This window comes from Macaca thibetana, chromosome 1 (genome assembly GCF_024542745.1).
Source record: "Macaca thibetana thibetana isolate TM-01 chromosome 1, ASM2454274v1, whole genome shotgun sequence".
NCBI lineage: Eukaryota > Metazoa > Chordata > Mammalia > Primates > Cercopithecidae > Macaca > Macaca thibetana.
The window spans coordinates 75,928,755-75,954,797 of record NC_065578.1 but is presented as its reverse complement, the minus strand read 5'-3'; the positions used below and the strand labels follow the sequence as shown (position 1 = coordinate 75,954,797).

General features: G+C 37.6%; 1 protein-coding gene across 2 annotated transcripts in view; it reads right to left on the bottom strand.

The window, feature by feature from the left end:
• Window positions 1-2,020: 2,020 nt before the first annotated feature.
• The window catches only part of ST6GALNAC3 (ST6 N-acetylgalactosaminide alpha-2,6-sialyltransferase 3), a 560,559-nt gene continuing 536,536 nt past the window's right edge, over window positions 2,021-26,043 (bottom strand). For both annotated transcript variants that reach the window (XM_050805207.1, XM_050805197.1), the window contains exons 4-5: window positions 11,713-11,820; window positions 2,021-10,651 (exon numbers count right to left, since the gene is read on the bottom strand). In XM_050805207.1, the coding sequence (XP_050661164.1) occupies window positions 10,465-10,651; window positions 11,713-11,820 (295 nt within the window). In that variant the 3' untranslated portion in view covers window positions 2,021-10,464. The remainder of the gene's footprint in view (window positions 10,652-11,712; window positions 11,821-26,043) is intronic.

Here is a 26,043-nt window from a genome sequence, read left to right as displayed (position 1 = left end):
TGAGAAATGCTGTAATACTAAATGTAATTTTCTTGAGTCATTACATTTCAAATACATATCACATAGCAAGTATATAAAAATATGGATGTATAAAATGTGAATGAATTTTTCGCACTGTGAAGCAAAGGAACTTACACCTTTTTGTGAGGCATTACGACAATGAAATCAGTGATTGGCAGTAGTAGAGCTGGGGGCCGGTGGGGGGAGGTTGTCAAGGAGAGGAGTGTATGTGTGTGTGTCCTTATACCCACCGTTAATTGAATGCACTTCCAGAACTTGGGAACCAGTTCTGAATATGAACTAGGTGAAATTTGTCATCATCAGAAATAACCTTTTTTAAGAGATGGCTTCTGAATATGCTGCTGCTAAGACAAGGGTAAACATTTTAGTGTGTTATTTTTTTCAGAGTTTCAGTGTGAAACCGGGCCTTGGTGCATAAAAGTTGCATCCTATTTCATAGAACGTGTACTTTGGAAGGGACCTAGGTGGTCACTGAGTTCAACTAGCTACATAAACACACGAATTATTGAAAAGTGGGGTGATCTATCTGCAAATACTTAACACAATTTCATTCATCCTAAAAATCCACACTCTAATTTTAGACTCTTCTAAATGCTCTCCTGAGATAAAGTCTGAAATCTTACTCATTGGCTCTATTATGTCCAATAGAATCATAGACTTTAATTTTGCACCTGCATTGATGCCTTTTAAGTATTTGAATTTTGTTCTCTCTAAAACAGTCTATTAATCTGGCTAAGGGTTTCCAACTCCTAGTGTGATATAATTTCTAGTTTCCACATGATCCTGGTTGATCTCAACCTGTTTTCTCTTTTTTGAAAGAATTCTCAATTGTCGGTTTCTTTATATTGTGGTGACTTCTACTGCAGTAGAAGAATGGATAAAGTATAGGAAGAGCTTATTTGTGTAAGAAGACACGTTAGTTTCCTATAAATATGCAAAATTTTAAATTTCCATAGTAATCAATTAAATGCTAATTAAAAGAAGATAAGCTTGTTTTGCATACATAAAGTCGGCAAGGTTGAAGAATCCCATCATTTTTGGCAAGGGTTCAGGGAAGCAGGTACCACAGTATGCTGATGCAATAAAAAAAATAATCAGAGAAATGTTCAAAAATTCATTAACAAGACTGTTTAGCATAAAAAGAAAAGTGACTGGGGGAAATCGTTAAATAGTTTAGGGCACAATGTAGCTACTGAATATTAGGATACTTTAATGACTTTGAGAAAATACTTGTAATTCCTTATTAATAAGACACAGCAGGCTATAAAACACCATTATATATATATTTTTATCAATAATATCTATAGAAAAATACTGAATGAACCCTGGGAAGTGCAATAATAGGTATCATACCTTTCTGTCTTCAATGTTTCTGACAATGGAAATATATTACCTGTCCAATCAGACATTGAATAAAAATAAGTTTTGCTGGGCGTGGTGGCTCAGGCCTGTAATCCCAACACTTTGGGAGGGTGAGGTGGGTGTATCACTTGAGGACAGGAGTTCAAGAGCAGTCTGGCCAACGTGGTGAAACCCCATCTCTACAAAAATACAAAACTTAGCTGGGCATGGTGGGGCACACCTGTAATTCCAGGTAGACGGGAGGCTGAGGCAGGAGAATTGCTTAAATCCGGGAGGCAGAGGTTGCAGTGAGCTGAGATTGCACCATTGCACTCCAGCCTGGGCCACAGAATGAGACTCCATCTCAAAAACGAAAACAAAAAACAAGTTTTAAAAACACTTCCAGTCCTGAACCTTGCTGTTTTGTTCTTAGACTCTTTGTGTATGTATCAGGGTCCTAGTGACCTTTTCATTGCTATATCTTCTATTACAGTGTTCTATACCTCCAAATATTTTCCATGACTACTGTTATAAAGTCATGCTCCTGTATTTTCTGAACCTAAAAGCCTTTTTGTTTGGCTTTACATTTGTTCCTATCAAATTTCATTTGGTTTTATTGAGTCCATATGTCGTGCTGTTGAAAGTTTTAATTTTTTTCTGTTCCTTATTGAACAGCCAGGCACAGTTGTGCATATTTCACTGATACATTTGCGTGACATTAGTGTCCTCATCCAACATTAATGCCCTTTTATCCATCAAAGATTGTGGAGTATTTCCCCTCACCCCTTTTTTTATTTTTATTTTTACTAGGAAGGAAAGTCATCATAACCAGCATCACCAAAAGATGTGTTGTCCAAACCATTTTAATTTGAAGGAAAACACCACTGACTAAGGAAGATCATTCCAAGTCAATCTGATTGTATATGTTCTACTTCTGGAGAAATTTAGACATTTGTAGGAAAGTTATTTCGAAAGATTAAGCAATTTTGTAATCATGGAAAATGGCATATTTGAAAAGTGTTATCAAATATAGAGCAAGAACTCTCAACAATGCATGGTGTAAGGTTCTGCTGGTGTATACTCCATGATTGTATTAGTCAAGACGTTTGCCCATGGACTTATGGACAGTGAGAGCCACCACTCTGATTAAACTAAACAATTTATCCCTGTAAAGCACCACAGAATATTATTATCATCAATTACAACTCTTAGAAAGAGATTCAAACCTATGTCATTTACCAACTAGACAGTAAAGTTTCTTGTCCTTAAAAGAAATTTCTCATTAATCTGAAAGAAGGTAAACATTGGCAGATTCTCTTCTCTAATTATATTGCTTTTAGAGTCCCAGCTAATCTCCCTCAATGGACAAACTACGAAAATTTATATGCTAGTATGCAAAGTACTTTCCCCAAGATAGCAAATAGTTTCCTATTAGGCGAAAAAAAAACCCTCTAGGATGCAAAATTCTGTTAGTGTTAAGGGAAAAGGATTCCTAGATAGCTTAAAGAAAATGATGTCAAAGAGTAGAAAGTCTCGGGAAGTGAAGAAGAGTGAGGGAGAGAATGCATGTAAGGTCCTCTCTTTATAGAAATATGCCCTGTGATGTTGTGGTGTGTCTAGTCTTTTTAAGGCATGTAAGTACCTTTATTAAGTTCGTATGTCAAAGTTAACAAATAAAAAAGATGAATGAGAGAAATTCCTAAATTTACGATTCAAGAAATAGCAATTATATTTTCTGCAGTAAAAAATATCACAGTGCTGCATAGACCTGAAGACCAAAGGACAGCTGAAAAAAAGGCGAATCTCTGTGACATCTTGCAAGGGAAATAGGCACAAAAACAAGGGGTTGATCAGAGGTGAGGGTGCATCTATCCTACTTTAACCACGGATCACTAAGACTTTAAAAGTCACATTACTTCTATTGTGGGTAGAGTTCAGTCACTTAAAAGTGTTTGTTGTGTACCAGTTTCTCTCTTGCTTCCTTGAGCAAAAGAAACCATATTCTCTCTTCCTGGTATAATACAACCTAGAGCAATATATTGTTCCTTATTTTATTCTTGTTCTGGTGTGGGTACTAATATCCATATACAAAAATTTTTTTCTGAAGTGTTTCTAGTGCTTGAACAAGGATGATCAAAACAAACAACTCACCCATAGAGCTGCACAAAACTCAGTGTTTTCTTTTTCAGCTATTGTGTCATCGTGACTAAGAATATCTGGCAGAAACAGCTACATGTTCATCAAATTCTTTTCCTACACATTTAGACAGCATTGTGCATACCAAGCCATGTGAGCAAGGCTGGCCAATAGAATGTGGGTGGAGTGATATACATCACTTCCAGACTTGCCCATAAAACCTTCCAGCACAAGCTCCCTTTTGCTCTTTCCTTTTTGGTAGGCCAAACAGAGAGGACTCAAAGGACTTGGAGGAGGGTAAAGCCACATGATGGAAAGTGTCTTTGTATCTGAGTCACCCTTGGAAACAAGCTGGTTGGAGAGGAGCATCTATGTAGAATTTATGTTTGAGAAACAAATCTTATTCTCTTAAGCTACTGAAATTTGGGGTGTTATTGATTACATTTATTAGCCTTCCCCAAATGGGTATGGACTCTGGGCCAAACTGCTTTGGTTCCAATCTCATTTCATCAAAAGCTGTGTGACCATGGGCAAGCTATTTAATCTCGCTAGTGCTACAATTTTCTTATATGTGAGATGGTGATGGTAACATTATGTACCTCATAAAGTATTGGGGAAACTGAATGAGATATACAGCCCTTTAATAAGCCTGGCATATAAGTTATTGGAAGTCATTATTTCCAAAGATGACTCTTATTTTGAGATCATTTCCAAATATGGATCTCTTACAGAGTTGGATAGATAACGATAAGCTGATTTGTTAAAAGAAAAATTATCCAAATTTGACATTCAACTGCAAGAGTGTTGAGTTTTGTGGAAAGAAAATAAGAGAAGAGTGGGGAGGAAAGTAAGGAAGAGGGAAGGAAGGGAGGAACGAAGGAAGATTTCTTTGTTTTATGCAGCTTATGTGCTAACTCAACTCTGTTAATATGTCTGGCATAGCAAAAAAAGAAATACATGTCAGCATCAGGTAGTTAATATGGACAAAACAAATTCCAGAGGCAGACTAACATTTTATCTCGTTATTGTTTGTAGTAGTATCCTGGATATGTTTCTGACTTGGATATCAAGTATATTAAAAATCCCATACCCACTTTTTCCTCTGGCTTTGTTAACGTATCCTTACTTGTCCTGTTGTAAAACAAACTGAAATATGCCAATAGCCCTTTGCCATTTTGTAAGCTTTATTCTAAGACACAATGCTTATAAATAAAGCACTATAATGTCATAAAAACTCTCAACAAATGTACAACTGTGAATTTACAGCTTCTTCTAAAAATAGATGAAGATTACAGGTTTTAAAATGAATGAGAAACTACAGAAAAAATCATGGGAACTCAGGAAAATGAGTGAAGCAAAAAATGTTCCGTATGTAACAGATATGGGTATTTACTCAGTAACAGTGACAACAAAGCTAAACACAAGGAAATTAGTACTTTGTAGATTAGGTAACAAAAAGCTATAAAATTGCCTCATTTTGATCCCTTTGAAGTTTCTTAGAAACAGCTTTCACTACATAGGTAAATATGTGAACTTGGTAGTTGACTGTTTATTCATCAAGATGTTCTTCACCTTTATGGAAGGAAGTGAGCTTCTATTTTCTGAAGAATCCAAGGTGTGAACAAAAAGAGACATATCTGTGGAGAAAGAAGAGCTTTTCTACTCAAAAAAAAAAAAAAAAAAAAAAAAAAAAGTGCCTATTCTGAAAGGAAACAAAAAAGTAGTTAACTAAAAAAAAGAAAAAAACTGAATGAGATTTTCTGCACTGTTACAATGCCCAAGGACAGTTCTGATTTGATGCCTTAGCAATTTACAAGGAATTTTACTCTGGTGTTTTCTCTACAGTTCAGCAAAAACAAGCAACGGAACAATATACTATTTCTGAGACACAGGAACCATTTTCAGAGGCCATTGTATGTAGTTTCAAAATTCTTCACTTCTAACAGTATCATATAAATGATACTGTAGAGAAAAAAAAATCCTTTTCAATGCTTTATGCAGACTAAGTCTTGCGGGACATTTGGGGCTTTCATTCACCTTCCAGAAGGGTATCTAGGCTCAAAGGTCACATATAGTGCAGGGATGAGCATGAACCCAAAGGGTAGTGTTAGTGCTGATGGATAATTTCACTAACTTGAGCAGCAGAGTTGGTTTGAATATGAGGACACTTTAGCTCTGGGGAAATGTCAGCAACAGGACCTGCCAGTTTCACCAGGCAACCTCCAACACTCAACAGCTCTTGGTGTATCAATGGCTTGCTCATCCTCAGTTACAAAGAGAAAGTAAGAAACTCAACTTTATGTTCTTTAAACAAGTCCTAGAATTTTGTGATAACAGAACATAGCCTAGCCTTACCAATAGCAACAAACAGAGAGAACAGAGAGTGTAGACAATCAATGGGATATGTTCCTTCAATTATGAAAATATTGCTCCACGTCAGTGTGCTCATCCTGAGCAGAATTAATACAATTTGGAGCCCTTGGATTCCATGAATAGACTCTTTAGTAAAATCAGTTAGGCATTTTTTTTTTTCCAGCTACTCTTCTGTCTAAAAAGTGTAGTGGAAAAATTACTAGAGAAGAAAACATGAGACAAGAATTTGAGTCTCAGTACTGCCATTAGTCCAGTTTATTACTACAGGCAAATCACTTCACCTCTGTCTGTTTCCTCAGCTCCAAGGTGTAGGAGTTGAATTGGCTGGTCTTTAAAATCTCTTTCAGCTCTAAAAGCCTACACTACTTACAAAGGCTAGCACTGGCTCCTTCAGTCACTCATCTATGTACACTGTCAAAATGATGAGGTCTTGTCTTTTAAATATGCTGTTTTAAGAAAAAAGCATTTTTTCCCTCCTGGCCCCCAGACTGTAAATCCTTTGTTGTGCTAAGCCATGCAAACAACGGACACTGAATAACATAATTTATTGTTTGCATTTAACATGTCACATTAAAGGCTAGATGGGCCCATTGTTTTTGTTCTTTTTTAAAATCAGTCATCTGATTATATTTTCTTGCTTATTGAAATTAAACCAACCTCATAATTAACATCCAATTAACACTACCAGGTGAAGTACTTTAGTGCTGTCTCTTTTCTAAGTAGCAGTCTTTCTCTTCTGATGGCCTTCTACTTCTTGGAAGGTTAGCAGGTCCCCAATTCAGACTCTTGTTCCTACCTCAGCTGATTCATACCAAATCCTCCAAGAGCAATCTCCTTATATAAATTTCCTTTTTCACAGTGGTCACAGTTCTCTGGCTATATAATAAAAATCATGCAAATTTGGATTTTGCTTATGCTAAAGACTGGCTTATTTGAATAGGAGGACCAATGTTCATTTACTTCAGTGTGAATGAAGCTTGATGCAATGTTTTTCAATGTGACTTTAGCTAAGCCTGCAATCGGCAGAACCCACAATACAGATTGCTATACTTACAAGTCTGATTTGTGACAACTGTGGCATCTAATTGTGTTTTCTAGATTTAGCAGCTTCTCTAGCTTTATTCTTCTGGCCAGCTTTTGAATATGATTTTATGTACTCTTAGCAATCAGTCCATTTAATTTGGATTTTTGCTTTTTTCATCAGGATTCAAAATGTAACCCAACAAATTTCAGATGAGGTCTAAAATAGGGTTTTCTATGATTCACATGCACCAGTGAAGAATATAGGATTATACAAATGCCTTTATATATAGTTATAAGTATATAATGTATAAATATGTGTGTTCACACACACACAAATGGACTCTATGTGCATATATACAAACATTCCTCCAAATCCCAATTCCTTTTTCTTTGATAGCTTTCATAGCAATGTAACATCATATACTCTAAAAGGTTTCTTATTCACATTATCATCATAACAATGTAAATCATTACTACTTCTCACTTGGTTAAATTGGAAAAGATTCAAACATTCTTATTTTAAAACTTTTAAAAAATTACCTTGCTTTTTCATAGAATTATGCAGAATCAAAAATAATATCTAGTCTATTATTTTTATCTTGAATGTTTTCATGCCAATTTCAGAAAAATTGTGACCCATTTTTCATTTTCATTTTCCTAGAGCCACGGGTAGTATTGAAATATTTTTATTTTTCACATATTAGTTTCTAGGATAAATACACATCAGTGATAAGTAAGTTCAGTTAAATTTTTCAATGTTTAAATGTTGGATAGAATATCTTTCATTTCACCAGAATCTGTGGGAATTGATCAGAAATTTGCATGGCAAAACAGTCTCCTTGAATTGCTCCCTTACCAAGCTCTTCTCTATCAGTAAATCATAGATGAAAAATTTATTCTCAACATGGGAGAAATTAGACTTTGCATTTTCACTAGAATTAGAAAGATGGAACAAAGAAAAACAGGAAATAAAAGCAGAGAAAAATAAGTTGTGAGATTCTACCAAAATGCTGATTATACTGGAAATCATTCAATTGAGTTTTCAAATTGAGAAAAACCTGTGCTTTTTTGTTTGATTGTTTCCTGTTTGTAGAAAGAAAAAGACAAAGAAAACAACAATAAAAAATGTAGAGTAGCAGTTTAGATGCAAAAAGAAAGGAAAGAAAGAGGAGAGGAGAGGAGAGGAGAGAAAAAAAAGCCCCTTTCCACCCCTCCTAAGAAAACACTGGAGTCTACATATTCCACACACAACTTCCGCCAGAGTGAAGGATACAATATACTGCAAAAGTCTTCATCAGAGAAAGCTACAACGAGGCAGGAGAGCAAGCAAGTTTTCAAATGTTTCTCATCAGCAGGGGTTAAAACAAATAAGAGTTGGCCCTTTGTTTATTAGAAAACTAAATAAATTAAGTTCATGTCCCAAGGCATTCTGATTAATCAAGGTTTTCTTTTTATTTTAAGGTGAAACAACAGGGGGAAAAACAGTCTGTATAGCAATTTTAACATTTGTCTCTGTTTATTTTTCTTTCAGTAGGCATTTCTATCTATCATTAGTTCAAAAAAACTTAACATTCATAGAATTAAAAATTGCATAAGGGAACAACAACAGAATAACAACTCCTTCCGAGGATAGAACTGGGGCTTAGTAATTTTTATGGGTGTGAATATTGAGGTATCAAAATGGCAGAAGACAGCAGGCAAAAGGCCTTTATCCAAGACGGCACATTTTAATGATAGCTCACCATAATACTTAGCACTAGTAAATACCTACAAGTGCTTCTGAAGTGAAATGTATCATTACTTCCAGTCTCCAAAACACTCTGTAAGTTGAGCCTGGCTTTTGTCTTTTGAATCATTCTGCAAGGATGTTTTTGAACTCTCAGCTACTCTCTCAGCAAATCAACCCTTTAATATTTAATGAGCAATGAGTATATGAAAAATAGAATTGTCTCAACCCTAGGACAGGAAACTATATTTCTCTGCCTTCATTTCCTCCTGTTGTCCCTGCTTTTTCATCTTTCCCCGCCTAAATAGAATCACACGTATATATATGTATATAGAAAAACTACTCGAAACTACTTATTTTCACAGGGGTCGTAGCATATGGCCAAGACCATCCTTTGTGATATTTTTGTGTAATCCTGATATAATGTATTTGGCACAGAGACCAACTGGTTACTAGTTTACATAAATTCTATTCTATACAAATATTGGCAAGTAGAGCAATCTGGAATATAACAGAACAATGACCAAATTACAGATCATCTGCTAAAGAGATAGCAGAATACACAGACAATAGCCCAATGGGGTGTTCAGGGGCATCACATGGTATAACAGATGTTAAAGGACTGTAAATGACAAAGTACCTTGGACATTAAGGTCATTATTATTGTTGTTATTGTGGCATAACAACTGACACACTATGGGAAAAATAAATTCCTACAAGGCAAAACCTCTGGTCAGGTTTAATATAAGGAATCATTTCCTCTCCATGTCTAACAGTTGGCACTTGGCAATGAGAATGTAATGTTTAGAGAAACACATCTTGGGCCTATAAAATAGCAATTTGAATATACAAATATATATTATGAAGTATGATAGGATACAAATTGATGTAAAAATATGCTTTGCTTTCTCTGTTTCATGATTTTAAAAATCATACGGTTTTGTGTTGTTGGATGTTGAAGCAGAGTTAGTAAACCCTTTGGTTATGTTTTAGGAATGTTTTCACAGTATATGTTATTACAGTGTTGAAGTTGGTATCTTACATGTTAAGTAGCCTTCTGAAATATTTAGGACTCAACCAAAAATAACTAAACATTAATATAGGTCACTCTAATCACATGTTCAGTTATATTGTCTGTAGTAAGAATGGATGGTAAGAGTGGAAATTCATCAAGATTTGCTACTTAGCCCATTTTGATTTATGTGTTTGGGATAGTCAAGTAATCCTGAAGTGTAGGACGTCCATGAAATCTTCATTGTTAATTAGGCAATGGCCTGAGGCTTTAGCTGTAGGAAATACTGTTGAAAGACGGCATATTAGGAAGTGATATTTTCCCGTCCTTAGGCTAACTAGTAAGATACTTGCACCCTGATAGCAGTTCTTGGGTCAGTGTTTGAAAAATCAATCATTCTTCAAGATGGCGGAGCTGCTGAGATTCAAGAAGCCATTGACTCAGTCACCTTGCCTCATGAGGCCAAACTCTTTTGGCTTTTGGAAGTTACTCACTGTTGAACAATTCTAGGCAGCTATCTTGAGGGATAATCTTCCCATTTCTTAGGTCACAGTTGTCATGTCACTGGCCTTCATCTCAATTCCAGTTAAATTATAAAGTGCGGTATGTAGTGTTGAACCTCCAGAAAGAACATCATGAGCACAACCATCCTCCATGAAATGCTGAGTTTGAATTACTAGCAGAGTCACCATCCACATCTGAGAGTGTACAGGAACTTGATAATCATTGTTGTTGTCTTTATCGTTACCATCATCTCCATTAGCATCATCAGCATCACAGTCGCAGTATGGGGATCACGTTAAGTGATGTGGCAAGATCAGAAAAACCATTATCAAGACAATGTCCAGTTTGGATGTGTAAATATTATCCTGTGCTTCTTGGCCCATTTAGCAAACACTTTCTTTTCAGTGATAAACCTATGACCCCCATATGGGGCATGTTCATGAAGAAAATATTCATCACACTCATCTCTTCCTTGTTCATAGTAATGGTAGGGGACTTTTCTATACCCTTCTGTCCTAGAAAAGAAAAAAAAAAAGAAAAGGAGAGAAAGATTGAGATGAAGAATGAAGCACTCATTTACAAGAATCCATTATGTGCCCAGTAAATGCATTTACTCACAAACCCATACATGATTCTTGTCCATGAACTCAGTTAAAAGCTATTATATGTATGAAAGCTTTTAGGAAGATGTACCAGGTTCTTAGTGGCTTAATAGATCAAATAAAATTTATATATCATGCCAATTACATTCAAACATATGGCTCTTCTTTGAAAAAAGAAATGGTGTATAATGGAAGAAACTTCAGATAGCCTCTTGCAGAACCTGAAGAAACTGTGATTTTTCACAGTAAGATATTGGGTTCATCTGAGCTCCATTATGCTTATAGTTAGGGAAGAAATATTTGTCCATGATGATTGTGGCTGAGAGTTACCATTTTGACATTATGATTAAAACAGTCTGTGAATTATATTGTGCCAATTGTTGGTAGGGAAATAGATTTCATTATCCTGATGAAGCATGGAGGGTTTGTTTTATTATCTAATTAGAAACTATCCCACCAGCGAGGATATACTGTGGGTAAACACACTCATTTTAAATAAGGATCTGGCAGATTACTCACTTATTAGTGAAGTATAATTTCCAGGAATTCTTGTTAAGCTGTCAGTTTCTCTGAGGCTTCAGGACATTTTTTCGTTCATGATCAAATCTAACTAACCATTGAGTAGATAGCTATCCATCAAGCCATCAGAGCAGCAGAAATGACAAACTTGCTTTTGCAAATTAAACAACCACTAAACTTCTATATTTTCAAGCCACAAGTTCCTGCTATGCCACTGATTAAGGGAAAAGTGTTCCTCCTGACACTTGACATTAGACTGGTAAATATTTTTCTTTTTATCACCCCTAGAAGGCACAACTTGATGCACTGACAATAAAATGTCATGTCAGCAAAGAACACTGGGAAATAATTGTTGCTTTATCTGTTTCTTAGATTTATGGTATTAAAATGAATTGTGATATTTTGACAAGATCTCAGAATTGGAGCTGCATAAAAATAATTTCCTGTGATCTTACTTGCAGTAGGTGTCATTTATCATCCCGTAGACGTGAATGCCATAACAAGCGTCCATGGCCAGAATGAAGGTAAACCACCCTGTGCTGAGATACGAGCCAGACTGGACTCTGAGGGAAATTAAAACAAACAATAACAAACAGGACAAAACACAGAACACACACACAGAACAATAAGGTGTGTGAGAAACAAGCAACATTTCATCAAAAACATAGCACTTGTTATCAGGAAAAAGCATTGAGAAACTTGACAATATGTCAAAGATGCACACTTATTTTGAATTATCTCTGAATAATTTATAGGAATGCTCTTGCTCTTACTACCTTAAGCCTCAAAGCTATGTTGTGTGCAAGAGAAGCCATATGGCAAATATCTGAAGTCAAATAATCCTGCTCCCTTCAGGTGAAAAATAATTTATTTAATTTTCCATAAGACACAAATTAGTGCTGTCTATCAGAGGAAAGGTTCTCTTAAAGCTGCTTGGAGCCTGGATGGGTACTGAATGATAATAGTGCTATCTTGCTTACCTGGACATATTACTACTTTCTTAAAGGCTGCTTGGGTTTCTAAGTGTAACTTACATGAAGTGTATGTGATTAACTTGAAATGAAAGCATCTGAAAAGATTTCCTTAACTATTTTCCAGGCATTATAAGACAAGACTTTTCCTTTTTAAGACCTACATTATCAACTTCATTGTATTTCCATTGAACAAGTGACATGGTAATCATTGTTCTGGAGGCTGGGGATACAATAACGATCAAAACAACGAAAGCTTCTGTCTTTGCGAAGGCCAGTGGATTGGATTTGGAGGTAGCTATGTTATAAAAGTTGGCCAGGAAAGGCTTCTTTGATCATGGGAACAAAGATCTGAAAAAGACAGAGGGGAGGGTCAAGGAGGAAGAAGCTATGTGGACCACATGAGGAAAAGGTATTTCAGGAAGAGGGAAGGGCAAGGACAAAATCACAAATATGGAAGTATGGTTGGTATGTTCAAAGAAGATCTGGGAAATGCAGGAACTGAGTGGGAGGGTGGGGATGTACTTAGATGCAGTGCTGATTGGGCATCTGCCAAGTTCCAAATGGTTCAAAGGAATTTTCAGTGAAAACTGGATCTCCATATTTGTCTTTAGCCAAAGTGACTCAATCCATTCAAAACAGATGACTGCCCATCTCCTTAAAACTCTCTCCACAGGGGCATTTGGACTAGCCCAATTTGTTTGACGGCTGTGTAGCAACACCTCTGAAAAAGATTAAATGGTCTACCTTCCATGTAGACTTCTTGGCCTACAGGAGCACAGCCAGTTGAAACTGACACTTAGATACTGATAACCGCTGTCTGGATTCAGCCCTCCAGCCAGTACTTGCTCAATATTGTTGATGCACACCCCAGCACCAAGCCATCAGTGTGCTATAATTAGGAGCCTTGAATCCTTTGCTGCTGCTGCTGCTGCTGCTGCTGCTGCTGCTGCTTCTTTTTAACAGGCACTACTTAGTGTCAAATTACTTACAACGTGCCAGCATTTCAGGAAAAACACAAACTCACAGTGGGGGTAGATGATTGGATTTTTTAGCCTTTACTTGCATTGACTTTGGGTGATTCACAAGGAGACACAAACTCAGCCCATATAACTCCTCTCTGCATACTTATCACTGAGTCTCAAATGTCACTGCTTAAGTAGCCATTCCTTTGTATCTTCTGACGTATGGAAAATATCCCAGAAGCCAGATCACAGCGAGTTATGTGCACTTTCCTCTGTGATAGTAGCAGCAACATGGGGCAGCAATAGATGCAAAATGAGTGGGAAGACATATCTCAGGGAAGTGAGATACACTAACGAACAACTTTGCCTTTTAGACAACTTAACCTGAAGTCAATCCTGCATTCTGGGGTCTGAGGAGAAGCAGCAATGATGGGAATTGTTTAAAGCACCATCTGCTTAAAAAGCCCTTATTTGAAAATGAGAAGAGATCAGAGGAGGCACGAGTCTTGACAAAATGCTCCCAAATTGAATCTAAACATTTTGTCTATGTACTGAATTTGTCTAGTTATTATTCCTATGGAATTGTGTATTCTTTTTTTTTTCTCTTCTTTCTCATACTATTTTTTCTACCTTCCACTCCCTATATTGTCTATTCTTCATTATTACGCTGACCAAGCACTCGTAGAGATCACTAAAAGTTACGGCATTTGTTTGTTTCTACATGATGAGGAAAAAAACAAGTCTCATGTATTTACTCATTTATTCGCTTTTTCAACCAACATTTATTGGGATCCTATTATGTGCCACTGACTGTGCTAGGAGCCTGGTGATGAATATTTTCTTACGAGTACATGGTCTAGTGAGGGAGGCACACATGTTAAAACAATTGATCACAATGCCGTGCAACAAAGCACAGCCATGTGTTTCAGAGTCAACACAGAGTGCAGTCAGAATTGGAGTGAGGATATCTGGTTTCATATTGCAGCTCTGCCACTACTCGAACATGAGGCTTTGGACACTTATTTAGCCTCTTTGGGTCTTATTTTCCTTGTGTCTAAAATGAGATGGTTGAACTAAGTCATAACCAAGGTTTCTTCTAATTTAAAAATCAAATGATTCTGTGATCATCACCCTCAACAGTCTGTAATTAAGTTTTAACCATTGTGCAGTACCATGCTCCATGCATATCGGATATTGTAATGAGCAAACACGTGAATTGGTCAGATCACATTTCGTGCTCCCTTGTGTGACAGGCATGATACTAAATGTATGCAGCATATATAAAAAGATAAGCTGGGTATAAAGTTTTTACCTTGCAATGGTAGCGACAATGGTCACAAAACTTTCATGGGGAGAACTCCTTTACACTGCCACTCATGGAAGGTGTTGCAATGGCTGACCAAGGCCAAGGCCATAACTGAACCATAGCGCTAAGGGTAAAGGTGAATTTCAGTGCGAAAAAAAAAATCATAATTAGGAAAAATCATCCTCCCTTTGATGTGGTCCCTTCACAGATGTGTTAATTATCAAAGTCAAAGATAATATATCTCCAGGAAAAAGAGGAAGATCCTCTTTGTGACATATGGACACTTATTCTGCAAAACAAGCTCTCCTGACTCATTCCAGTCCAGCCCACACAGTCATTTCTGAAGGTTCAACAGTAAGCTTTCAGAACAGAGCCCTCAAAGAATAAAGAAGATGCAATGGTCGTAGTGGCTTCTCTATATATCTGTGTTCTCTTTACCACAGGAAAAGAGGATCAAGAATTTCAGGGTTTGGCATCTGGTCAAAGATCTTTCCTTCTTACCACCTAATAAGGAAACTTTACCACATTTCTGATCCTTGATTCCTTTAGGACCTAACCTGGTTTGTTTTATTTCTGTGTAGACAGGCCATGCTAATTAGCTCAATAGCTCTTTAAACAAGATGTGTTGCATTTGATTCAGATGGGGGAGGCTCATACTGCCCAAGTGCCCTGTCCTACAAATAGCACTTAATTAGACAGTTGCAGTTCCTTTCCCTGATGCCTCTGATATATTTGGGATGTTAAATGGCGTGGGGTTTCCTACCCACAGTACAAGCTAGGGCTAGCAAAGTAGTTTTTTTCTCTAACTATTTGAAGTCAATGTCCATATAGTGATGTTTGCAGTGGAATAATGACAACTTCTGGATGAATCCAGGAATTCTTTCAAATAAATGCCTAGTAATCTAGGTCCCTAGAGGAACTCACTGGCCTGATGACACTGGCTCTGGAACGTCTTGTAGCTGCACCATTTCCAAACTCAACTGGGTTGCTGTGTGAACATACAAGAAATGAGAAGTTATAAATTACACCCAACTAGACCTTTAACTTTCAATGAAAACTACAACAAAAAGACTTTGCCTGATGTATGTGAAATTGTTTATGATTTCCAGCTTGGAAAGACTTAGTGATAACTATCAAATGCCTCAAAATGATAACTATCAAATGCCTTAAAAATTCTTAAAGGGTACCCTCTGGGGCCAAGTACTGTTTCATAATTTGTCACTCAAGCACGCAGCACTATGTATGAGCTGGCCATCAACCATAGCATTTTTTTTTTTACCTTCCACATTTGGGGATCAATAAAAACAATTATTCTCATCCACAAATAAACAATCAAGATTCCCACAGGGATGATAAGAGAATTTAAGCCCTTAATTCAGTGCAATAGGAAGCTTAAATTAATGCAGCAGAATAATGAGCCATGCAGGGGAAAATAAAGGCAGGAGTGTGAAGAGGAAGCCATCAATCCTTTGATTTTACTGGTCAGGCTCTGCATCCTGCTGCTCTTTGGTAATCAAGATACTTATAACTTGGAAACTACTTAAATTTACTGGCACATCTCTTGGGAAAATGATGCTGTCAAGACCTTGATGTAGCACATGCTTGAAGACATATCATTTAAGATATGATCTTTCATCTAGTTTATTTCAATAAAATATAAGCTACTTTACCCTTGATGTTTACTCCTATTCCTTCATGTCAAAAGGCCATCATATGGATACAGGGATTCCTTGTCTGTCCAGCTATCATGATGTTTACCAGTCTCAGTGTTTTTGGCTGTCAGTAACCTTCATTTGCCTGCACCTCTGTTTCTGAGTACACTCTGTCCTCTTCTCATTTCTGGAAAGATATTGTGAAGCCCTTTCCTCCTGTTATCCGGCAAGCTGGAGCCTTCTAACTGAGTGACATTTCCCTTTCAGATAATTTCAGGGGAAGAACTGTGGAAATGGAAATGGCTACTTTTCAAAAGAGAACTGGATTATGTTGGATTTATTATCTATTCACAGGGTGCTCTGCTAATTATTGAATACCAATAGCTCAATGAGTTGGGTTCTGAACACAAGAAACTCATACTTTGATGACAAAAAATTGTAGCACTTTCTCTAGATTAGAGTTTCTCAATCTCAGCACTATTAACATTTTGGACAAGATAATTCTTTGTTGTGGGGTGGCTGTCCTGTGCAGTTCTCTTATACATTTTATCAGATTCCCCTCTGTTCCAAACTCATCTGGGTCCTAAGGAGGCAGTAGATTTGACTCCCCATGGCCTATTCTTGCCTTAGGGTGACTGCTCTGAGGGTGTCCTTGACCCTAAACAGCCAGATTCCTATAATCTCCAGATCCCACTCTGCTCATTCACTGTCCCCTGATTTTCTTCATCCAACCAAGCACTGTACTTCCTTCTCCCTTCTTTACAAGTCCATCTAAACCCATCTTCTTACTTTTTAACCGTAGAAATCAGCAAAGTCAGTTGGCCTAGACCCAAAGGGCAAGTCTTAGCTTGCAACGGTGGAATGTACAATTAGGAATGGAGAAAAAGTGTCAGGTGGAACAAGGACAAGGAGTTCAGAAGCCTCAGTATCTGTGGTTAACTCCTTTCATGAAATGGTTCCTTTGGGGGCCTTTGGCTCAAACTTTGCAGCTTCAATTCTACTGTTTCTTTCATGAACTGATGAAAGTCAAGCCTCGGGCACTCAAAGCTAACATTTCAAAAGCATAATAATCATTTATCAAAGCCTGAAGGGTATCAAGACCCCCCTCCCAATAATGGAGGTTTATTGGAGAGCACAGTATTGGCAGCAGTTTCTGAAACCTGCTATACTCAGGGGTAAAAAGAGAATTTAAAAGAAGAATTAATCAATATTTCATGTCTTGTTTTAACACTATTGGACCTCAGTTCTCTCATCAATATACTACACTGGCAGGATAAATAAAAACAGCAAAGTAAGTTTTCAGATACCTTCCTAGGGAGAAGAAATACCTGACAGAATACAGATTATTCAATTAAAAACATTCTTTCCCTCATTTTTTTCAAAAGCACACGGATAATGAAAGAATACATTTAAACAAAGAGTCCTGGCAAGAAAAACAGCTGATGATTATCAGTAGCACCTTGGGATTCAATCTAATATTGTGAACCAGTCTAATGGAAGCAGAGCTCAAAGTGTGGAAACAATTTCAGCTGTCCCCAAGTCATATATTTTTGTATATCATTCAATAGTCGGGAGCTATGGAAATGCTCTGGAGTTTGCCCATTGTATTAACACTGTATATTTGTACTATCTATCAACAGGACATGCCCAGCACATTTTCAGGCAGCAACAACTTTCTGCAAATCAGGCAGTGGAATTCTCAGTCTTGTCTTGAATCATTTGCAAATGGACATACACTTTTCAAATGAATAAAAACATCATTCTGTGGCTAGTAATTCTTAAGAGAATGAACCAAGTGAAAGGAATTCAGGCCTGAAAAGTAACAAAAAAACAGAAAATGGAGAAAGCAGTAAAGCTTAGAGGAAGACTGTACTTCCAGCCCAATCATCTAATTTAAAATACCTGTGCTAATCAGTAGGCACTTGGACTGTGAATATAACAAATAGTTTTTTCTGCTGGAGAATCAACAGGACCCTCTGACTGGTGATGAATGCAATGAAATTGTACAAAAGGAGAATAATAAGAAACAAGTGTGTTCTTTTCAAAAATGTACATTTAAAAGTAAAATGGTACAGCTCCCAATGGTCTGATTTATGGCTGCTGTAGAAATAGAAAATACCACTCACAAAAATTACTTTATTCATTCATCGCAGAAATTAAAAGGTTATTTTCTTCTTGTCCTTAGGCTTTAATGCCTTTTTAATTGGAACTGCTGATTTTCTAGATTTCATTCACTTTCTTAACTGAACAATGGAACCCTAATAATGGCAGGAAAGGATGATGGCAATCTTTTGGGTTCACTTCATTTACCAGTGGTCGGTTCCTTAACCACTCAATATGGGTCGGTGCTATGGGCTGAATTTTGTTCCCCGCAAATTCATATGTTGAGGCCCTAATCCCCAGTCTGGTGGTATTTTATATTTTGTCATGGGGCCTTTGGGAGATAATTAGCTTTACATGAGATTAGCAGGGTGAGTTGTCATATGATGATATTACGAGGATGAGATTAGTTTCCTTATAAGAAAAGCAAGAGACACCAGAGCACTCCCTCTTCCCACCATGTGAAAACACAGCCAGAGGGCAGCCATACAAGCCAGGAAGAGAGCCCTCACCAGAAACCTGTAATGCTGTTACTCTGATCTTAGACTTCAAGCTCCCAAAACTGTGAGAAAATAAACTTCTGCTGTTTAAGCTATGTGATATTTTGACATATGACAGCCAAGGCAGACCAAGACAATGTGTGTCCCTGGAGACCCTCCCCAACACACCTAAACTCCCCACTGCTTTTTCCAGGACTTCCTTTCTTAAACTCTTTGGTCTAGTCACGTGGGCTCATTTATTGCTCCTTAAACAGAACTTGCGCATCTCAGCCTCCGTCTTCTTACTCCTTACTTCTGTGTGCTTTTCTTCTTCCTGAAATGCTCTCTCCAATGTCCTCTCCAGTTTTCAATCTTATCTATCAAGCTGCAATTCTGTTTACTCTCATCTACTCAAGAAAGATGTGTTGAGTACTTTCTAGGTGTGAGGTATGTTGCTGGGCACTGGAAAATCAAATTGCCCAGATCTCAAATCAGGGTTAAGTCAGAAAGACAGACTCAGTGACTATTTTCAAAGCCAAGGCTATTCAGGAGGTAATTCCCCTGCAAGTGACATGGGACTACTGGGGAAAGAGCAACAAATATAGCTGAGGGAATTGAAGAGGATAATTCCTTCTCCATTGGGAGGTCAGGGCTGAGCTGTGGATTAAGGCTGAGTAGGAACATTAGGCAGAGGAGGCAAAGGAGGAGGGCTTTTCAGGCAGAAGGAATGGCCTGTGATGTTGTACTGAGGTGTAAAAATAATAGGACCACAGAGTCATTCTCATCTATCCCCTAACCTGGTACAGACCTCAAAGCATCATCAGTATTTATTTCTGCAGTAGATTGTTGGTTACAGACAGGATGCATAAACAGCACCAATTTATTTTTCTTTTTTACATTACGTTTTGAAATATTAGAGATATCTTGATGTTTCATATAGTTATTTTCTCAGATGAAAGAAATTTATGGATCTGGAGAAAAATATCCAGAAGAAAATTGACAGAATTATGTTTTACTTCTTCATTAAATTCCTCATTAATTCAGAGTTGAGAATGAAACATAAACAACCTAAGACTAAGAATAAAACAATTAAAAATGTATGATGATAAAGAATGCACCTAGTAGTGCTCATCTGTGTTATAAACTAAGTTACAAATCACGAGCAAAGTCATCTAATTTCCACTTACCACCAAGCAGGCTTCTTCCATATACACCTGGGGGCTCTCGATGTGTTCCATTTATAATGGAAACAGTTTTTACATAAGCATTAAATGCATTGAGTTTTTAAAAAATTAGTGGAAATGCAAACACATACCACTGCTGCTTTAAGAATATGAACCCTTTGAAAGACCTTTCAGGTCTGGAAACTGAAATAAATGACCTCTAAATCAGTATATCCTCTATCTATTGAAACTTCTGGGAGAAGGAATGGTATGATGTACCCTCTTATCCAGTCTGTACCCAAAATAACTTTGCTGCCTTCCCTAGATCTCTGTTTTTTTCTAAACAGTCCATAATTTTGAAGACTTGAGCTACTACAGATGGTCTATGCAATTTATAGTTTCAGATTATTCAAGCTGCTTGTCTCAGTGACCACAGATTTTCTTGCAACCTTCCTGTGCTAGATTATATTTCTCATTCCATCCTTGAACATAGCTTGCCTGTGGGTGCAGTTAACTTTTCTGCCTCATTGAATTTGGGCTTGGCCAAATGACTTGCTGTGATTGGTAGAATATGAGAAGAGGCAACATTGTGATAGTGTCCAGTAGAGGTTTTAAGAAGCATCACATGGTTCCCATTTCTTTTATTCCCCTTTATCGTGAGAACAAGACATCCAAGGTAGGGGTTGTTTCTTCTGCCTGGATCTGGGATGAGGAAACTTACGGGACCAACATGAGCCCAAAACTGGAGCCAACTCTAGCTAAGCTTAGCAGAGCTATAGCTGATCACAGATTTATAAGTAGGAAATAAAAATATTTTTGTTAATCATTGAGTTTCAGCATTGCTTGTTATGCAGCAAAAAGCTAATATTTTTGAATTGATAACTGCTATTGCTTTTAGAGCATTTCTATGTACTAGACATTGTGTCAATAACTGTGCATTTGTTCTCTCATTTAATCCTCACAACAACCACATCCTATGAGGAGTACTAATATCCATATTACACAAATGAAGGCTCAGGAAGGTATAAAGTACTTGCCTAAGGACAGTCTGACACTAGAGAACTCAGGTTCTTAACTAAGTTCTTTCTTGGCCACTGCTCCCAGTATGGCACAAAGCATTACGTCTGATACAGCAGCCATCAAAGGATCTCCATTCTTTTACTTGCTCTACTATTAATCCTCTGGGGAATTATCAACAGATCACTTCTTCCCAGGCTACAGTTTCTCTAATGGTAGAATAAGAGTATTGGTCTAGGTAGGCTTAGGGTCCTTCATCATTAACAGCAATTCTGTAATTGCAATTACATAGTAACATAGTTCATTTTAGAGAAATTGTAAATGTGCAGTTGTATTTTTAATATAAAGACACTATTCTATTACCATTTTATAGATCTGTGCTTGTAATTTCATGATTCCAAACACATTTTAGAACTTCAGCCATAGTCATGTACAAGCAATAGCTTTATGCTGCTGATGAGGATATATACATTAATTTTCAAAGAAATAAAAATATAAGTCATGAAATAAAGATCAAATTCTGGAATCTCCTTCATTCTCTAGGCCTGGCTTTCTTTCAGTGCTTAGCTTCTACAACTTTTAAATAAATTCCCGTCTTTGACTAGTGTCAGCTGGAGGAGGCATCTGTTCCTTGCAACCAAAGATCGAAGTTGGATTGGCTGACCTCTAAGATCTTCTTTAACACAATTGAGTCTATTAAATACTCTGGGTATAATTAGGGACTTTACTTCCAACTAATCCTTAACTCTTATTAACAATCCATCTTTGATCTCATCCTAGTTTTATACTTAAGCTTTAAAACGTTGCTTCTTTCTAACTTACCCTTCAACTTATCTTAAAATCATGCCCTTTCTGAATTGATGTGGGCTTCAGTATTCTGAATGCTAATCACCTTTCTCTACCTAAGGCATAGGTGCCTGTTTCTCTGTTAACCTGAAAAAGATAATTAAAGATTTTGGCTTTCTCTTTTACTTCACCTATCAGCCATTCCTTCTGTGTATACTTTCCTATGACTTAAAAAAAAAAAAAAGATTGTAATCAGGTTGGAATATATTGAAACAGATAAAAGAACTTTTCCTGCCACTTTAGTATTTAGAGTAGAAATGAAGTGACTCACTTTTCTTTAGGTTTTTTACTTAACTGGAGATTGAATTAAACTGAGCTTTTCCTTTAGAAATGGTTATAGGAGAGAATCAGACCCAAACTTATTCTGACAAAAATAATTTCTGAGTCCCTGTTTGCTTTCAAAATGAAAATTTACATTTAAAATAACTTAAGCAACTGAAAATTTTAACAAGTATTTAAGAGTGATTTGAGGTGATTTCACCCCAGGGAAGGAGGCTAGGTCTCCAAGTCTTATTGCTTAGGGCTCCAGTACCACTGGGATCCTTGTTAAATGAGCCTCAGCCAGAGCCTAAGCAATGAGCCACACATAAAAGTGAAATTTAAAAAATATAAAGAAGCTCTGACCTTCTTCTCGTTAAGAAAGGCTAATTTTACAGCCACTTCCTGTCTATTTGAAGCTATTGATACTTTTCTGACTTTGGCTTAATAATTAAGCCAAATAAATTACTTGGAGGGGAATACTTATTTTCAATAGGAAAAATCTAAGCAATACCCCCAGCAACCCCATCTATTAATTTTTTTTTTTTTTAAATCAGGCTCACTAGAAGGAGGCTAATTCAATTAGGAAAGGTCAGAAGCAACAACTGATATATGGATCTGCAGGCATTTAGAGTTTTAGAGTCTCTAATCTAAAGAGGAAGCTTTGAAGCCTGTCATTTTTTCCAATAGGCTGACATTAATTGACTACCTTATGAATAATACCTTTGCCAAATAAGAGGGTATCATCAGCATATCAAGGCAGGTGCTCCTCTCATTCTCCCACTCCAGCACAAGCAAATTCCTAAATGGGGAGCTATCTGCTCTGTCAGAATACCCGAAGTCAAGTGACTTGGTTATGCAATCTCCTTGAAACAGTCAAAGCTAATGGAGTCTCACCTACTAAACAAGCTGAATGCCCATTATGGTAGAATGCTATTCCAATTAAATTTTGCTAAGGAATTTCAGTTCTAAAAAAACCTGTTTTCTCTCTATTATTGAAACGGGTTGGGTTTGAAAGGAGAAAATTCTTCCTTTGAGGTCCATCCAGATTTTCCAACTGAGCTAAACTCCTTGCTTAGTGAAGGGAAGAATTTATTTTGTGGAGGTCGTTGGGGTCTTTTCCATAGTGTTGCTACACAGTTTGGCTGGCAGTCTATGAGAAAAAAGATCTGTTTGTTTGTTGCTTGCAGTAAAACAGTATCTAGAAGAAGTTCTTCTGTGCATGCCCTTCCCATACCAGAACCTCCAGAAACCTGTAGAACCAGGGCCTCGCCTCCTTTTTTCACAATAATTTATTTTGCCCTCACCAGGAAAACAGAATCAGGAACATCAGAAAATGTCAAGAAAAGAGATACATTCCAACACTTTTAAGGGCCATCTCTCTGAGAGAGAAGAAAACAGTAGTAATTTCTGTCCTTGAAGCAGGACAGATAACTTTCACGTGTCTCTGGAATTCTTCCAGTGCACTATTTTTGTTGACTGGGAGTAGCCAAAATGTCATAAAGAGAAAACTAGAAAACAGAGCCAAAGCAATATATCCTAGAAAATTCCAGGGAAAAATAAACAGTAGAAAATGTCCCTTATTTGAGAGCAGCTACTTGAAATGTGAGAATGTTGTATCTCCACAGATTTTCCTACATTGTAAGAGTCACAGAATGTCAAAAAAGGAAATCTCCATGCCCAGCTATAAAAATGAGAAGAACTTGGCAAAACAGCCAAGGGGATCATCCACTCAGCAAATCTGCTTTCACCACTTGGTGATAACATTTTAGGCCTATGTTTCCGAACCCTGAAATTCTGACTGCAAGGGTTGCAAGGAAGTGACTGAAAGTAAGAGCTCCTGAGCTCTGAAAGCTGTTACAGAGCAGGCATAGATGAACAGAATTACCTGCCAGCTCTTGCTTTTGGAGCTCTCTTGGTGGTTCTCTTGATTCCCTTCCCTTCCCCTTAGCTCTGCTGAGTCTTAAGGGCCCATAATCAGGCCAAGATGATAAAAAGAACTACATATTCAGAGGGAAAACATAAGGCATTGCATTTTGTGAAAGCCTCACCCCAAAATAAGACAGTGGATTGAAGGTAGCTTCTTTCATTCCTCAGGAACCGGACAAAAGGAAAGTGATGAGTGATGCTGACCACTTAGGTTATCAGCTCCCTCCTTATCATTGAAGCACCAATCCTTGTGCTTCTGGAGCTGAATATTCTAGGCCCCTGCATCATCTTCTTACTCCTGAAAAATGGTTTACTGTCAAAAGACAAAAATCTCCTATAGGGTACAAGCCCACAGTCCTACTACTTTTTCCAGAGAGGCATCTTCTCTTGTTATTCTAGCCACCAACGCCACAATACCCCAGACTACACCTTGCACCCCCTGGAATCCTAGCCCCTATCCCCGAGTCACAGCCTTGATCTCCCTAGATGCATTGCTTCCCATTCCTTTCTACTCTTTCTCAAGCTGTATTTTCCACCAATGTTACTGGTAATGGATTCTGATTTTATTGTCCTGTGGGCATAGTTTGGGTATTGGTATTTATTAAATTTTTTTTTTTTTTTTGAGATAGGGTCTCACTCTGTTGCCTAGGTTGGAGTGCAGTGGCGTGATCTGCGCTCACTGCAAGCTCTACCTCCCAGGTTCATGCCATTCTCCTGCCTCAGCCTCCCGAGTAGCTGGGACCACAGGTGCCCGCCACCATGCCTGGCTAAATTTTGCATTTTTAGTAGAGAGAGGGTTTCACCATGTTAGCTAGGATGGTCTCGATCTCCTGACCTCATGATCTGCTCACCTTGGCCTCCCGAAGTGCTGGGATTACAGGCATGAGCCACCATGCCCAGCTGGTATTTACTAAATTTTTAAAGCCTTCCTAGGTGGTTATAATGTGGTATGCAGCAACCAGGGTTAAAAATCACTATGTAAATGGTAGTTAGGTTTGAGAATTCCATTAGAAGTTGAGTTCCACTTCATTATGAATTAACTTAGCTTCTGAGAATTGTCCTGAGAATCTAACCACTGTTTCAAAATTTGTCTCTTTAGGAAAATGTATACCAATTTATACATAGCTGACTTGCAAACTAACTGGAAACTTGCCAGTAAAGGGCTATTTGTTGGCAAAGGTGCCCTATCTATCTAAGTCAACTATGTCTGGCACATAGTAGACACTCAATTTGTCCAAATTAGTTGAATAATTTTGGAATGCAGCCTGTTCCTAAGTAAGACTCTGCTAACATATTTTTTTCCCATTTTGCTGATGTTTTCTCAATGATGATGTAGCACAGAGACTCAATGATGTGTCTAAGGATATACCAAGGAGATGTCAGGAATCCAACCCAAATCACCACTCGAGGTTCCACAAGCCTTACTGTATTAGTCCATTCTCACATTGCTACAAAGAACTACCTGAGACTGGCCAAACCACAAAGAAAAGAGGTTTAGTTGGCTCATGGTTCCATGGGCTAGCTAGGAAGTATGGGTGGGGAGGCCTCAGGAAACCCACAATCAAGGCAGAAGTAAAAGAGGAAGGAGGCACGTCTTACATGGCCAGAGCAGGAGGAAGAGAGAAAAGGAAGAGGTGCTACACACTTTTAAACAACCAGGTCTTGTGAGAACTCACTCACTGCCCCAAGAACAGCAAGGGGGATGTCTTTTCCCATGATCCAGTCACCTCCCACGAGGCCCCTCCTCCAACACTGGGGATTACAACTCAACATGAGATTTGGGCAGGGATATAAATCCAAACCGTATCCCTCACAGACAGCCATGTCATCGGGATCTTAAATTCTTTTTTCTAGTCAGTTGACCCATAGCTCAGTTAGAATTCTGACTTCATCTGGTAGGATTGAAACGTGCTCTGTACTTTTTATAAATAACAAATTGTAGCAAAGGCCTGGCCATATACGGTATGCCATAGAAAGGAGAATAAATGAAGAGGAAGCTCCAAAAAATGGTAATACATGTTTCTGTAATTTATTGGACCCCCCAGGAGATAGATCAACATCAAGAGGCTTATTCACTGTTAAATCCCTGAAATCACGAGG